The following is a 13,848-nucleotide window of genomic DNA, read 5'->3' on the forward strand; positions in this document are numbered from 1 at the left end:
CTGTGCACTGCTGTATTGCTCTCCCAGCAGATATTGGGGTGATTAAAGTCACCCATGAGAACCAGGGCCTGCGATCTAGTAACTTCTGCTAGTTGCCTGAAGAAAGCCTCGTCCACCTCATCCCCCTGGTCTGGTGGTCTGTAGCAGACTCCCACCACGACATCCCCCTTGTTGCTCACACTTCTGAACTTAATCCAGAGACTCTCAGGTTTTTCTGCAGTTTCATACTGGAGCTCTGAGCAGTCATACTGCTCTCTTACATACAACACAACTCCCCCACCTTTTCTGCTCTGCCTGTCCTTCCTGAACAGGTTATATCCATCCATGACAGTACTCCAATCATGTGAGTTATCCCACCAAGTCTCTATTATTCCAATCACATCATAATTCCCTGAATGTGCCAGGACTTCCAGTTCTCCCTGCTTTTTTCCCAGGCTTCTTGCATTTGTGTATAGGCACTTAAGATAACTCGCTGATTGTCCCGCTTTCTTGGTCGGAGACAGGAATCCTCCCCTCTTGCACTCTCCTGCTTGTGCTTCCTGCCGGTATCCCATTTCCCCATTTACCTCAGGGCTTTGGTCTCCTTCCCCCGGTGAACCTAATTTAAAGCCCTCCTCACTAGGTTAACCAGCCTGCTTGAGAAGATGCTCTTCCCTCTCTTCGTTAGGTGGAGCCCGTCTCTGCCTAGCACTCCTCCTTCTTGGAACACCATCCCATGGTCGAAGAATCCAAAGCCTTCTCTCCGACACCACCTGCGTAGCCATTCGTTGATTTCCACAATTCGACGTGGCCTTTTCCTTCCACAGGGAGGATGGGTGAGAACACCACTAGTGCCTCAAACTCCTTTATGCTTCTTCCCAGAGCCATGTAGCACCTCACCAGGCTGGTACAAACAGTTCACCAATCTTCCATACTCAGGCTGAGATTCCCTCTTTCTCACCTGGGACAACCTCCCCAGTCCAAGTCTTTATCCTCCAGACATGTTTTCAGGTGTTCAGTTGTGTGGTGAGTGAGGCCAAATGATGATGTCACTTCCCCCTTCTATAGCTTCTTCCAGCTTGCTGGAAAGGTCTTTGCTCATGATGTGGGGTCTGTCCCCCCGTCGATCAGGAATCCTCCATTGCCTACGTGCTCCCTCTGGGAAGCCTCCATTGTACACAGTTCCTGAGATAGTCATTAGCACTGTCTAGCTTCTTCATTGTTGCACCTGAACAGCTGGTTGTGGGTGTTCCCAACCTCACAACATCTTTCAGTAACACACACAGCAAAACTTCATAACTTCAAATACAATGACAGCACGTATAATCCAACAGGATATTAATATCCAACAGATCAAGACTTTTAGATTGATACTTCACAAGGTACACTTTGTACGAAATGCATCATAATCACATCCCCATGGTAAATGTGGGGGTGTCAGGGTGTTGCTTTGGGGTATGGCGTGTCAGTCTCCCTCTAGGCTGGCTCTGGAAGGGCCTGTTCCTTACTTAGTGTTACCAAAGCAGCTCCCTTAGCTCCGGTGGCAGGGCTGTGCTGAAGGTCTCTGGTTCGATCCCCATTGCTGGCTGGCATGTGGCCAGGGAGTTGCTGCACATGTCCTGATGGGGGGCTGGAGCCCCGTGTAATGCCGTGTGGGGCACTGAGTGAATGTGGCTGTGCCAGTGAGGCTGGGAATTCCCTGTGCTGGGTGGGCTGTGGTTTCTGCTGTCTCTGCTCTGTAGTGCCCCTGCAATTCTGTTTAGTGCTTTGGCCTATAGGTATTGTGGGAGCAGTTGCTCCGGGTCGGCATAGAACAGGGGCAGGTCACAGACCCATTACCCAGCCGGGCTGTGTGTGGGGCATGGGGACAGGGCAAGGCCATCTGTGGGGACCTCAGCTAGGAGCCAGGGAAGGCTTCCTCTCCTCATGGAGCTGGGGGATGGGAAAGGCCGGTAGCAGGAGTGCCCGGCTGGGCTGGCAGCTGGCCCAGGGACGGTGCCTCCCCAGGGCAGCTATTATGCTAAACCCTGGCCACGTCTCTCTGGGAAGCTGGGCCTGGAAGGAGGGACAGTCACAAATCTTCTGGCTTTCCTGCAAGTCTCCCTCCGTGAGGCAGGTTTTCCAGACCTCGTGTCGTTCTTGGAGCTCTTTTCTGAGCTCTCCAATTTGCTAACGTCCTGCCTGAGGAGCGAATCCCAGACCGGGACACGGTGCCGGATCACTGGTGCCGAATATGTGTAACACCCCTTCCCTGCTCCAACACGATCACCCTGTGCTTGCACGTTCAAGGCTCACACCTGCCCTCTTGTGCAGCACGGCACTCAGAGCTCACATTCAGCTGGTTGCGGCCATGACCCCTCAGTGCTTTTCAGTCCCGGCTGCCAGGCTACATCCCTCAGGTGTCAGTGTGGCCGGCTGTCTTGGTTCCCGGCCGTGCGACCCTGCGTTTAGCTGTATTACAGCACACGTGGAACAACTCAGCCCAGCTCACCACGCGATCCCGATCCCTGCGTAGACCTGACGTGTCCGTCACTATTTACCGCTCCAGCAACCTCACTGTCACCGGCAGCCTTCACCCGCACTGATTTTGTTTTGTCTCCCAGATCCCTGAGACAGAGACTGAATAGCCCTGGGCCGAGAACAGGCCCCTGGTCCCTGTTTAACTGGCTTTGTTTCTTCTTGTCCCAGGCTGAGTGCCAGCACCACTGGCAAGGGGCCCATCTCGTCTCCATTCACAGTGCTGGAGAAAATAATATGATGACCTATTACATCAAGCGGTACCACAGAAAGAACGGTCCCGTCTGGATCGGACTGTGGGATCTTGAGGCGGTGAGTGCCCGGTGCCCGCTCTGCCTCTGGCAGCCCCTCCCCAGCCCCTGGGCTCTGGGTCTCTGCTCAGGGAGGTTGTTGTTTGGGGCGGGGGTGGCGCCAGAGCAGGATTTCCATTGGAACGGGGTGAAAAGGGGCTGTAACCGCCTGGGTTTTCAGTCACAGGATCGATCCCCAGCACCCGGTGCAGAGTATAAGCTGCTGTTACTAATATTCACATTAGTGACACTAGCGCCCAGGGACCCACCACACCGGGGGAGGGGGAGCTCTCCAGGCCAGTCTCTAGTCCAGCAAACAGCCTGGCATAGGCACCGACTTCCTGATTTCCAGGGGGGGTTCGACCCCTGCTCCGTCCAAGACCCTGCCCCCACTCCGCCCCCTCCCCCAAAACCCCACCCTGCCTCCTCCTGCCCCCACTCCGCCCCCTCCCCCAAAACCTCACCCTGCCTCCTCCTGCCGCCATCCCATCCCCTCCCCCAAACCTCACCCTGCCTCTTCCCGCCCCCGCTCTGCCCCTCCCCCAAGGGCGCCCCTTAGATGACTGGTGCCTCCCCCTACTGGTCTAACGGGGAGGTCACATGTCCCCCCCCAGCCATCCCTCCCCCGCACCCAGCCCAGGGCCGCCGCACTCTCCCCACCCCACATTACCTGTGTGTGTGTGGGGGGGCAGGGACCGTGTCCTCCCACTGCCCCGTCCCGTGCCCCGGCACGTCCCGCCGCCCCTCCCGGTCGCTGCTCTGCAGCCGGACAGAGCCTGGCTGGGCAGGCGGCTGCTGCTCCCTGCCCATGGGGGTGGGGGAGCTCCGGCTCCCTCCCTCCCTGCCCCCGGCACCCGAGCCCAGACCGGGAGCAGAAGCCGCCTCCCCAGCCAGGCTCCCAGGCAGCCGCCAGCCCGCGGTGCAGCAGAGCAGCAGGAGAGGGGCTGGTCCCGACCCTTCCACGCCCAGCCCAGCCCAGCCTCCACCCCCCTTCCCACCCCGTCCCGCCCCCCGCCCCGGAGCACCCACGGACTCTGGGCCTGTGCAGGCTGCTTTCCAGGCCAGGCTCAGTCAGTGTCTCTCCCTGGGGCCCCGCCCAGCTGCAGCTGCTCCCCCCTGGACTCAGGGCAGGACACCAGCAGGGACACTGTGTGTGGTCGTGTGTGTGACGTGGGACTTGCACGAGGACAAATCTTCCATTCAATCCACACACCCAGCTGCCGAGGCTGAACGGGACGTTTCTGAGAGCTCGGGACTGGGCGCACGTGGTGGGTGCTGCTGGCCCTGCTGGCCGGCCGGCAGCCGCAGAGCAATGCCGCCGGTGGCACCGATGGGAGACGGGGGAGCTCCGGGGGCAGCACTGCTGGGCAGCACAGACGCACCCTGCTGCAGCCACTCCTTTCTGGCCCCAGAGCGCGGGAGAGGCTGGTGTTTCGGGGGGTGGCAGCGCAGACTCCTGCACGAGGCTCCCTCCAGCCCACAGGCTGTTGTCACTTGCTAAACACGCCCGACTGCTCTTGGCCTCCTCACTTCTCACTGTGACAAAATGCCGGAGACAGAGACCTCCTGGGCCACGTCGCAGCCTTTCACCCCTCGGGGGGTCCACGGAGCCTGGGGCAGCGTCAGCCTCTGCCCCTCGGCAGCTCCCCCTGCACCCGCCCACGGAGGAGCTGCCCACGAGGGACACGGCCCCGTACAAAACCCTGGGGAATTAATAACCCAGAACTCTGTTCAGGGACAGGGAAGGGGGGATCAGGACCCACCCGAATCCCTGAACGCACGGACAGAACAAGGGGATCGTCACCAACATTCCCGGCTCCTTCCATCGGCTGAGGTGCTGGCAGCCCACTCCAGGCGCATACAGCTTCTGCTTCCCTCCCCAGCAAACAGCCCAAGGGACACACGATAGAGGTGGGGCCGTGGGCTGTCAGGCCTAATGGTCGGAGCAGGAGCAGGAAGCGGCTCCAATACAAGGGTCAGAGCCGGAGTCAGGCATTAATAGCCAAGCCGAGGGTCAGAGGCAGGAGGGGACCCAGGCGGCACATCAAGGGTCAGAGCCGGAGCCCAGGGGCAGGGTAAGGAAGCCGGGACCAGGAGCAAGCTGAGGCGGCCAGGACTGAGCAGGAGCAGGGCTGGGAAACAAGCAGGAGCAGCAGCAGGAGGAGCAGGGCTGGAGCAGGACAGGAGCACGGCGTGGAGCAGCAGGCACAGGGAGGATGGTGGCCGTGGCATGAACACACGGAGCAGCCTGAGAGCTGCTGGGCTAAGAGCCGGCCAGCTGCCCTTCCTGCCCAGGCAGGGGGTGCAGTCAGGCGGGCGGCCTGCAGCCGGCTGGCTGCGCTGGGTGGGTCGCCAGATGACTAATTCTGCTGCAGCCCCTGATCCCCGACAGTGCGACCCCCAGCTTCATCCAGCACCCCCGTCCCCCAGACCGACCGCCGTGATCTCTGCAGCGGGGAGCAGAGTAACTCCCCTGTGGCAGGGCTTTGGGAGTGTCGTCGCGTGGGTCTGTGCACACGAGAGAGACCGGGGGCAGCAACGTGGGGCTGCGGGACAGCGCGTGGGATGACGCTGCAGGTGCTGCCTGTCGGGCTGTGCTGGAGATGGACGTGGAACCTGAGGGCAGGTCGGGGTGCGCTCCCCTCGGCGATGTACGGACGGCAGGAGCAGGGGGTGCTGGAGACTCTCCCTTCACTTGCTATTTTCATGCGTCTGAGGCTTGGGCAGGTCCTGGTGTAACTTCAGCTGCCAGTAAATGTAGCCCTGGTTGTCAGCGCTGACATTTCATAGCAATGATCAGTGTCTCCAGTGTCACTGGGCAGCCTCTGCCCATGCCCTGCCCATGGCCCCTCGGCTCCGGGGCACGTCTCTAGCTGTGTAACCTTGGGTCTGACAGGGGCTCTGCTCTCCTTTGTCTCTGCAGAATCGCGGTTGGAGATGGGCCGATAAATCCCTGGTCAGCTTCAGTGCTTGGGATAAAGGGCAACCTAACAATCGGGTAGGAAATGAGCGCTGTGTGGTGTTAGACCACAGAACAGGTAAGTTGGCAGCTCAGACCAACATGCACCTACCACCCTGGCAGCGCTCTGACCACACAGGTCCTGAGATACTGATCCTGGCTGGCCCCAGCGCGCTCTGGAGTGCAGATCCTGGCGCCTCTCTCTTCCCTGTCCCATGCTGGGAGGGCAGTCAGGAGAGAACCCCTTGTCTCACCTGGTAAAACTGCTGCCTACCAGATCTCCTGGGTCAGTTCACGTCTCTGCTCCAGTGACAGGAAGGAGAGACATGTGCATGCACACGCACACGCACACGCACACACACCCCCACCCCCACCCCCGTCTGGCCTCAGAGGGGGACTCTGCAGATCTGTTAAAGGGTGATGGCTCTGAGTCTCTGTCGCACCCCTACTCCACTGCACCAGGGTGTCAAGCCGGCTGAACTGTGCAAACACTGATCCACCCAGTGATTTGGACACAAGAGCTGCATTTGGCGTCCTCGTGGGGTCATTTTACTCACAAGCATTCGCACACACGCCGGCTGCTTGTGAAAGTGCTGCCCAGTCTCAAAACATTCACACAATGAACATGAATGACAGTTCCCATGGAAACTGGCACCGGGAGGGGATCGTTAGCAGAAGCTACAGCCAGGGAGCAGACCCCGCAGGACGTGGTGTAAGTGACCGGTGCTCACAGCGCCAGCGGGGAGGGGAAGAAGTTCTGAGTGGCCCAGACAGCGACTAGCCAGCGTTGGTGGATTCGAGGGGTCGCTTTGCAGACAGCCTGTGAACAGGAAAGGGGTGAAATTCACAACGAATCCCCTGCCTGGTCGTCATCATTGGGTGCTGTGTCTGCATGGGGCCTGCACTGCCAGTGGGTGTGGGGAGTGAGGGGCAGGGCCGGGGCTCAGACCAATTCCATTTATCACTGGGACAGGCCTGGGCTCGCCATGCGCCGGGTGTGTTAGACAGTCACACGCTGCGGTAACAAGCAGCCAATTGAGCACTGGGCTCTGTAGCAATTGTTTAACCTTTGATTAAAACTGTCGTTTGTGCTGCGGAAGGTTGTTCCCTCTGCAAGGTGCTAAGTCTGCTCAGTGCTGCAGTGTCTGGAGCTCTGCTGCCAGCTGCGCTAGCAGAGAGTGCACCTTGCCGTCCCGCCAGCCTCCAGCTTACTCGTAAAGACGGACCACAGGCTCCGTTCGGTGGCAAAGGCGCTCGGCCAGGCTGACTGCCAGCAAAGCACAGTGCTAATGCCCTGTGCAACGGGTCCCAGGGACACTAACACAGGTGTGCTTGTGACGAGGGAAAGGCTCAGTCCTGTCCCCTGGACGAATACACAGATTTCCCTCCGATGACTTCCCCTGGTACACACCGATACAAACCGGTTACGTGTGTCACTCCAGATGTTGTTAGGTACCACCCAGATTTTATACCTGCTAGTTCAAACAAGCATCCTCATCCATTATCCTGTCATCCCCTCCTTACCTTTATAAGAGTCGGGGAGTTCTTGTGCCCTCGCGTCGGAATTTGTTTGCACAGTTACTTGGGAACTCTGGATGTTCTTCTACCATCCTCTCCGGTCAGGAAAGTGCTCACTTAGTTAACCAATACCTGGTGCGTTGCTATTCTGCCAAATCAGGCCTACGCGGGATCACAGCCTTTGATTCACACTGCTAGTTGTGCCTAGGGCTCCAGCAAGGCCTACAAACTATTCACAATTTGTTACTTTTATAAACTATTAGTAAATTACACCCAAAAAACTGTTAAAGGAACATGAAGGTCCCAAAGTCAAGGAAGTGCCAGATTAAGGCTGCCCATGTAACCTTAACGGAGCCCTGGTACATGTGAGTCATGATACAGTCTTGAGTTATAGGCTCACTGTCCGTCAGGCCTGATGCTGGCAGATGGGCACAGCCAGGGCTGCAGTCACTGGACGGGGATAGAGTCAAACAGCAGCAGAAACCCGCACCCCAGGGAACAGGGCACTGAGAACGGCCTATACCCCCCGCGGAGCTCCCTGCTGGGCCTGGGGTGCTGCTGAGGGGCTGAGCCCACCCAGCCCAGCCCCAGAACTCTCCTTCCCTGGGCGCTCTCTGGCCTGGGTACGCAGGAATCCAACTGCCGGGCAGCCCCCGGGCACGGGCACAGACACCCCCAGAGCAGAGGGGTAACGGGGTCTGAGGGAGAAACGTGCTGCTCCGTGCACAGCAGGCCGGTGACACTGACTCCTGGGGCAGGGACACATCCCCTCTGCACGGCGGCTGAGCCCTGCCTGGGACCGAGGTTCCCCTGGGTGTAGCCAGACCCAGGTGGGCAGGGCATGGAGGGGGCCTGGCTGGGGGAAGCTCACTCAGCAGGGAGGAGGCAGCAGCCCAGTTCCTGAGCGGGTGCCCCAGTCGCGGGGCAGAGCTCTCGCTCTCTCCTCTGCCCTCTGGCTGGGGTGGGGGCACGTGGGGTGGGGGAGGTAGGAGCAGTAGCACATGGACCAGGCATCTCCCCTTTCACACTGAGCCTCGGCCTCTCTTTGCAGGATGGGGCTGCCCCAATCTGGGGCGCTCAGGGCTCCATCCCACCCTCCTCTTCCTCAGGGCTGGGCACAGGAGCTGGGATCTTCTCCGAGGGGCAGGGAACGGGGCGGGGGAGGAGTCACTGTGTGAGCAGGAACGGCCCAGCCTGCCCCACCCCACGGGTCATCTCTGTTTTTCTTTCTAGGTTTTCAGAAATGGCACGATTATCCCTGTGAACACAGACACCCCTTCATTTGTGAGCGCAAACCCTAGGGGAGGCAGCTCGCCTGGCTCTGGGGACTCCCAACACCTGGGCTGTGAGTGAATCGTGTCCCTCCGGCTCCCCAGGGAGACCAGATCCTGTGTCACCGGCTGCAAAGTCCCTTCTGCAAAGCATCACTGAGTTACGCTGTGTCACTCCCACTCTGCTCTGCCCCCTTCTCTCCCTGTCGCACCCACACTCTGCTCTTCTCAGCCATCTCAGCACAGTGCAGTGATAATAAACTTTCCCTCCAGCATTCAGCTCAGTCTGTGTCTCCTTTCTCGTGTTCCTGACTCTGGCATGGCCAGTTCCCTGTGTCGCCTGGCCCCAGCCTCAGCACCCCAGAGCCAGCCGGGGAGCAGGGGGGAGGGACTGAACAAGGAATGAGGTCTATGGACTTATGGTAAAAACATGGGGCATCACTACCCCTGAGACACGGCCCGTTCATCCCGCTCCCCTCTGTCCAGCCATGGGTGCTCATCCCTCCTGTCCTCATCTCAGCGCTCTCCAGAGCAGGATGTGTCTAGCCTGCCTGCCATGCACCTGCCCATCTTGCAGAACAGGACTACAAACCAAAAAAGACTGAGCCAGGACTCCTGGGTTCCAATCCCAGCTCTGCTGGAGGGATCCTGCGTGACCCTGGGAACATCCCTTCTCCTCTTCCCTCTTACATTTATCTCCATCCCTGACTGATGCCCCCAGCCTTCAAACACCCTCTCTCAGAGCATCCCCTTATTGTGCTGCCCCAGGCCTCTCCTCCAGGGAAAGGGTCTCTCCTGCTTCAATCCCATTCAAATAGCAGCTAGAATAGTCATAGAATCATATAATATCAGGGTTGGAAGGGAACTCGGGAGGTATCTAGTCCAACCCTCTGCTCAAAGCAGGACCAAACCCAACTAAATCATCCCAGCCAGGGCTTTGTCAAGCCTGACCTTAAAAAACTCTAAGAAAGGAGATTCCACCACCTCCCTAGGTAACCCATTCCACTGCTTCACCACCCTCCGAGTGAAAAAGTTTTTCCTAATATCCAACCTAGGCCTCCCCCTCTGCAACTTGAGACCATTACTCCTTGTTCTGTCATCTGGTACCACTGAGAACAGTCTAGATCCATCCTCTTTGGAACTCAGGGGAGCAGGCGGAGCAGAGGTGAGCTAGGGTGGTGGGGGGGGGGGCGCAGGAAGTAACGGTGGATAGAGGAACCACTCCAAGGTCCAGCTCACCTCCGCTCCACCACTGCCGCCTCCCCCGAGCGCCTGCCGCTCGGCTTCTCCTCCCTCCCTCCCAGCCTTGCTGCACGAAACAGCTGTTTCGCATGCAGCAAGCCTGGGAGGGAGGGGGCAGAAGCGGTGCAGTGGCACGTTCAGGAGAGCAGGCGAAGTGGAGGTGAGCTAGGGTGGTGGTGGGGCACAGGAAGGAACGGGGGGTAGAGGAACCGTTCCCCACTCCAGCTCACCTCCGCTCCACCGCTGCCGCCGCCGCCGCCCCCAAGCACCCGCTGCTCGGCTTCTCCTCCCTCCCAGACTTGCTGCGCAAAACAGCTGTTTCGCGCACAGCAAGCCTGGGAGGGAAGGAGGAGAAGAGAAGTGTCGGTGGTGTGCTCAGGGGAGCAGGCGGAGAATGCCGCCCCTAGAAATGTGCTGCCCCAAGCACCTGCTTGTTTTGCTGGTGCCTGGAGCCGGCCCTGTTTAGTACCCTCGGATGCAGCGCATCCGGCCCCATGGACTTGTGCTCGTCCAGTTTTTCTAAATAGCCCCGAACTACTTCTTTCTCCACAGAGAGCTGGTCACCTCCTCCCCATACCGTGCTGCAGAGTACAGCTGTCTGGGAGCTGACCTTGTCTGTGAAGACAGAGGCAAAAAAAGCATTGAGTACACTAGCTTTCTCCACATCCTCTGTCACTAGGTTCCCTCCCTCATTCAGCAAGGGGCCCACACTTTCCTTGACTTTCTTCCTGTTGCTAACACCTGAAGAAACCCTTCTTGTTACTCTTAACATCTCTTGCTAGCTGCAACTCCAAGTGTGATTTGGCCTTCCTAATTTCACTCCCACATGCCTGAGCAATATTTTTATACTCCTCCCTGGTCATTTGTCCAAGCTTCCACTTCTTGTAAGCTTCTTTGGGCTTGGCTACACTGGAGAGTTGCAGCACTGGTGGCGGCTTTACAGCACTGCAACTCACTCACTGTCCACACTTGCAAGGCACATACAGCGCTGTATCTCCCTGGCTACAGCTGCTGATGCAGCGCTGCTCCGCCAGTGTGGTCACCAAAAGCGCTGTTATTGGCCTCCAGAGGTACTCAGAGGTATCCCAGAATGCCTGTTCAGCCACTCTGCTCATCAGTCCGAACTCTACTGCCCTGGCCTCAGGTGACCAAGCATCAGACCCGCCCTTTAAATGCTCCAGGAATTTAAAAAATCCCCTTCCTGTTTGCTCAGCCAGGTGTGGAGTGCAATCAGTGAATCTTTCCAGGTGACCATGCCTCCACGTGCCAAACGAGCCCCAGCATGGAGCAATGGCGAGTTGCTGGACCTCATCAGTGTTTGGGGGGAGGAAGCTGTGCAGTCCCAGCTGCGCTCCAGCTGTAGGAATTACGATACCTTTGGGAAGTTATCAAGGGCTATGCTGGAAAGGGGTGTCAGGGACTCAAACCCCGACAGCGATGTTCGTTGTCTGACTGCAGAGAGACAGGCAACACCAGCAAGGTCCGATCAAAAGTTCTTTATTGACAAGTGCACGTGTCAGTAAAAGAACAGCTCGTATCCGAAAAGAACCAGCAGCCTCTTTTACAACTAAGTATAGGTTATATAGATAGTTCCGTCGCGTCACAAATTATTCATTTCACACAACCCATATCCCACCCCCCTTTGGTTAGTAACAAACCCTAATAACAAAGCACATCTGTCTTTCTTTATAATGTAAGCAAGTTGTGATGCCCCAGCAACTTTCTTATCAGCATGGTTGCCAAGCACCAGAAACTGGAAGACAGGAGTTAACACAGCTGGTAACGTGAGGAATGCACCTCCCTCTCTTATCTCACTTTTTCCCAGGGCTTTGTGAAACATGCTGCTTCTCAGTATTTTTCCACGCTGGGATTACCCAGAAACCTCTGTTAGCCTGACTTCAGTCAGGTTGGCATAACAGGTTTTGTGCTACATCTTTATTCAGGCCTAACAATCCCCCCTTTGTCCCTAGAGGACCAACGGGACTCTTGGGACAACAAATTACCGCTTGGCAGGGCACAACCGGGTTATGGTTTCTTCAGTTGCAGACGAAGCTTTAAATCGCCTTCAGGGGTAACAGTTCATTGGTCTGGGGCACTGACTAAAAATCAGTTAGGTATACCAAGTGGTCTAATTTCCCAGATGTCTCAGTAAAGAATTCAGTCCCACATGCCTCCTCCCCATGGACCCGGCAGGATCTGGTATGTGGGATCCCACACCCACCCTAACCAGTCCAAATGCTTGGAAGGAGCACTGTGAATATCCACACTTTCATCCAGAAAGTGTCCAAGTATGTCTTCATGACCACAGATCAGATGGTGCTCCTGATGTGTCTGTAAGGGCAGTGGGCCAAGTCCGGTGCTCAAGATTATTCTGAATGGCCATCAGCTGGTCATTCAGGAAAGCCTGAATTTCTAAACATACTAGATCCCACTGCAATGCCTTCCCAGCCTCAGTGATATTCAGTACCATCTCTGTCAGTAACTTCTGGGTCACAGAACCAAGGGTGGAAATGACATGTAACTCACCAACTCCAGCCTGTACTTAAGATAGCTGAGCTTCAAAAATAAGTCTAGTGGCCTTTTCTAGGTGGCCCAATTTCTCATCATTTTCTTGGCTTTCAGGTCCCTTTTTTTTCCAGAGGAAATAGCCCAGGCTCTCTGTTATACTAATCCAATGGCAGCCCCTTGTGAGCAATCTGGGTATGTAAAAGCGATCTGAAAACTGGATAAGGACAATGTTATTTAAAATCCAATTAGGGAGGGCAATACATGCTGAAGGATTTATCCAAAACACAGGGCGCAGCCTGTAGAATAAACCCCAAAATCCAATTAATATCACATTGCCAAGCATGGGTCCCACAAATTTTCTGCCAGTGTATAATTCTTTGTTTCTTCACCAGGGTCAGTTCTCAATGTCCTTTCTGGTCAGGAATTCCTGGACTTTGGCAATGTCAGTGGAGTGAGTGTTTCTTCGTCTTTCCCAAAACAGATGTAGTTCAGCATTCTACAGGGGAAAGATTACAAGTACATCACCCTGTAATGGTTTTGCTTCTTTTAGAAAAATTCAAAGGCACAGGAGATTTGTCCGTGGACAAGGGAGAGGTTTAACCAGCACGTCACCTTGTCCTGTTTTCCCTGCTGTCCAGAAGACACAGTAAAACTAGAAAAAGAAATAGGCTAATCATCAGGAGGAGAATTCTTCTGAGGTGGAGGGGTCTTTTTGCAGTAAGAATCATGGGTCCAGGCAGTCAATCTTTGGCACTTCACAGCGGTGTTGGTGGTTAACAGGACTTGGAAAGGGCCTCTCCAGCGTGGAGCCAAGGCAGTCTTTCGTTGATGGACCGTTACAGCGAGCCCGTCTCCTGGTTCCAAGGAGTGACAGGGTTGCACAGGATCCTTCGGTAGTGCTTCCTTCACCTGTGTATAAAAAGACTTAACACATTTCATTAGTGCCTGACAATACTTAAGTATTATGTTATCCATCAAATGAATGTCCATCTGAGCTAGGGTTAGTGGGGGTGCAGCTGGTAGTCGCATTGGGCGTCCTGGCAAAATTTCATGAGGGCTGAGTCCAGTCTTTCGATTGGGAATGGCTCTCATACTCATCAGTGCCAAAGGAAGGGCATCTGGCCACTTTAAGTTTGTCTCAGCACAAATCTTGGCCAGTTTATTTTTTTAAATCCCGTTCTGGCATTCCACTGTCCCAGCAGACCATGAGTTGTGAGGGCAGTGAAGGTTGTGTTGGATCTGCAAAGCTGCACATAACTCCTTTACAAGCTGTTCAGTAAAATCAGTTCCACGATCACTGTTGATACTCACAGGGATGCCAAAACGTGGTACAAAATCTTTAAGCAAAATTTCACAACAGTCCTGGCATCTGCTTTCCTACAGGGAAAAGCTTCAACCCAAGTGGTAAATACATTAACTAAAACTAATACATATTCATACCTACAACATTTAAACATTTAAATAAAATCAATCTGAATATGTACAAAAGGTCCCCAAGGAGGAGGGTGGGCTGCCCATTGCACACCAATCTCGTTTAACTGCAGCAACCATCCTCCCTTTCCTT

At 55.9% G+C, this 13,848-nt stretch overlaps 1 protein-coding gene across 3 annotated transcripts in view; it reads left to right on the forward strand.

Moving 5' to 3' along the window:
* Positions 1-8,809, forward strand: part of LOC123375821 (C-type lectin LmsL-like) — a 56,443-nt gene extending 47,634 nt beyond the window's left edge. For 2 of the 3 annotated variants that reach the window (XM_045027136.1, XM_045027123.1), the window contains exons 4-6: positions 2,668-2,808; positions 5,710-5,824; positions 8,497-8,809. In XM_045027136.1, the coding sequence (XP_044883071.1) occupies positions 2,668-2,808; positions 5,710-5,824; positions 8,497-8,564 (324 nt within the window). In that variant the 3' untranslated portion in view covers positions 8,565-8,809. Of the gene's footprint in view, positions 1-2,667; positions 2,809-5,705; positions 5,825-8,496 lie in introns of all 3 variants that reach the window. The other variant, XM_045027131.1, reaches the window with a different exon arrangement.
* The last annotated feature ends 5,039 nt before the right edge of the window (positions 8,810-13,848 follow it).

Source organism: Mauremys mutica, chromosome 1 (genome assembly GCF_020497125.1).
Source record: "Mauremys mutica isolate MM-2020 ecotype Southern chromosome 1, ASM2049712v1, whole genome shotgun sequence".
Lineage (NCBI taxonomy): Eukaryota > Metazoa > Chordata > Testudines > Geoemydidae > Mauremys > Mauremys mutica.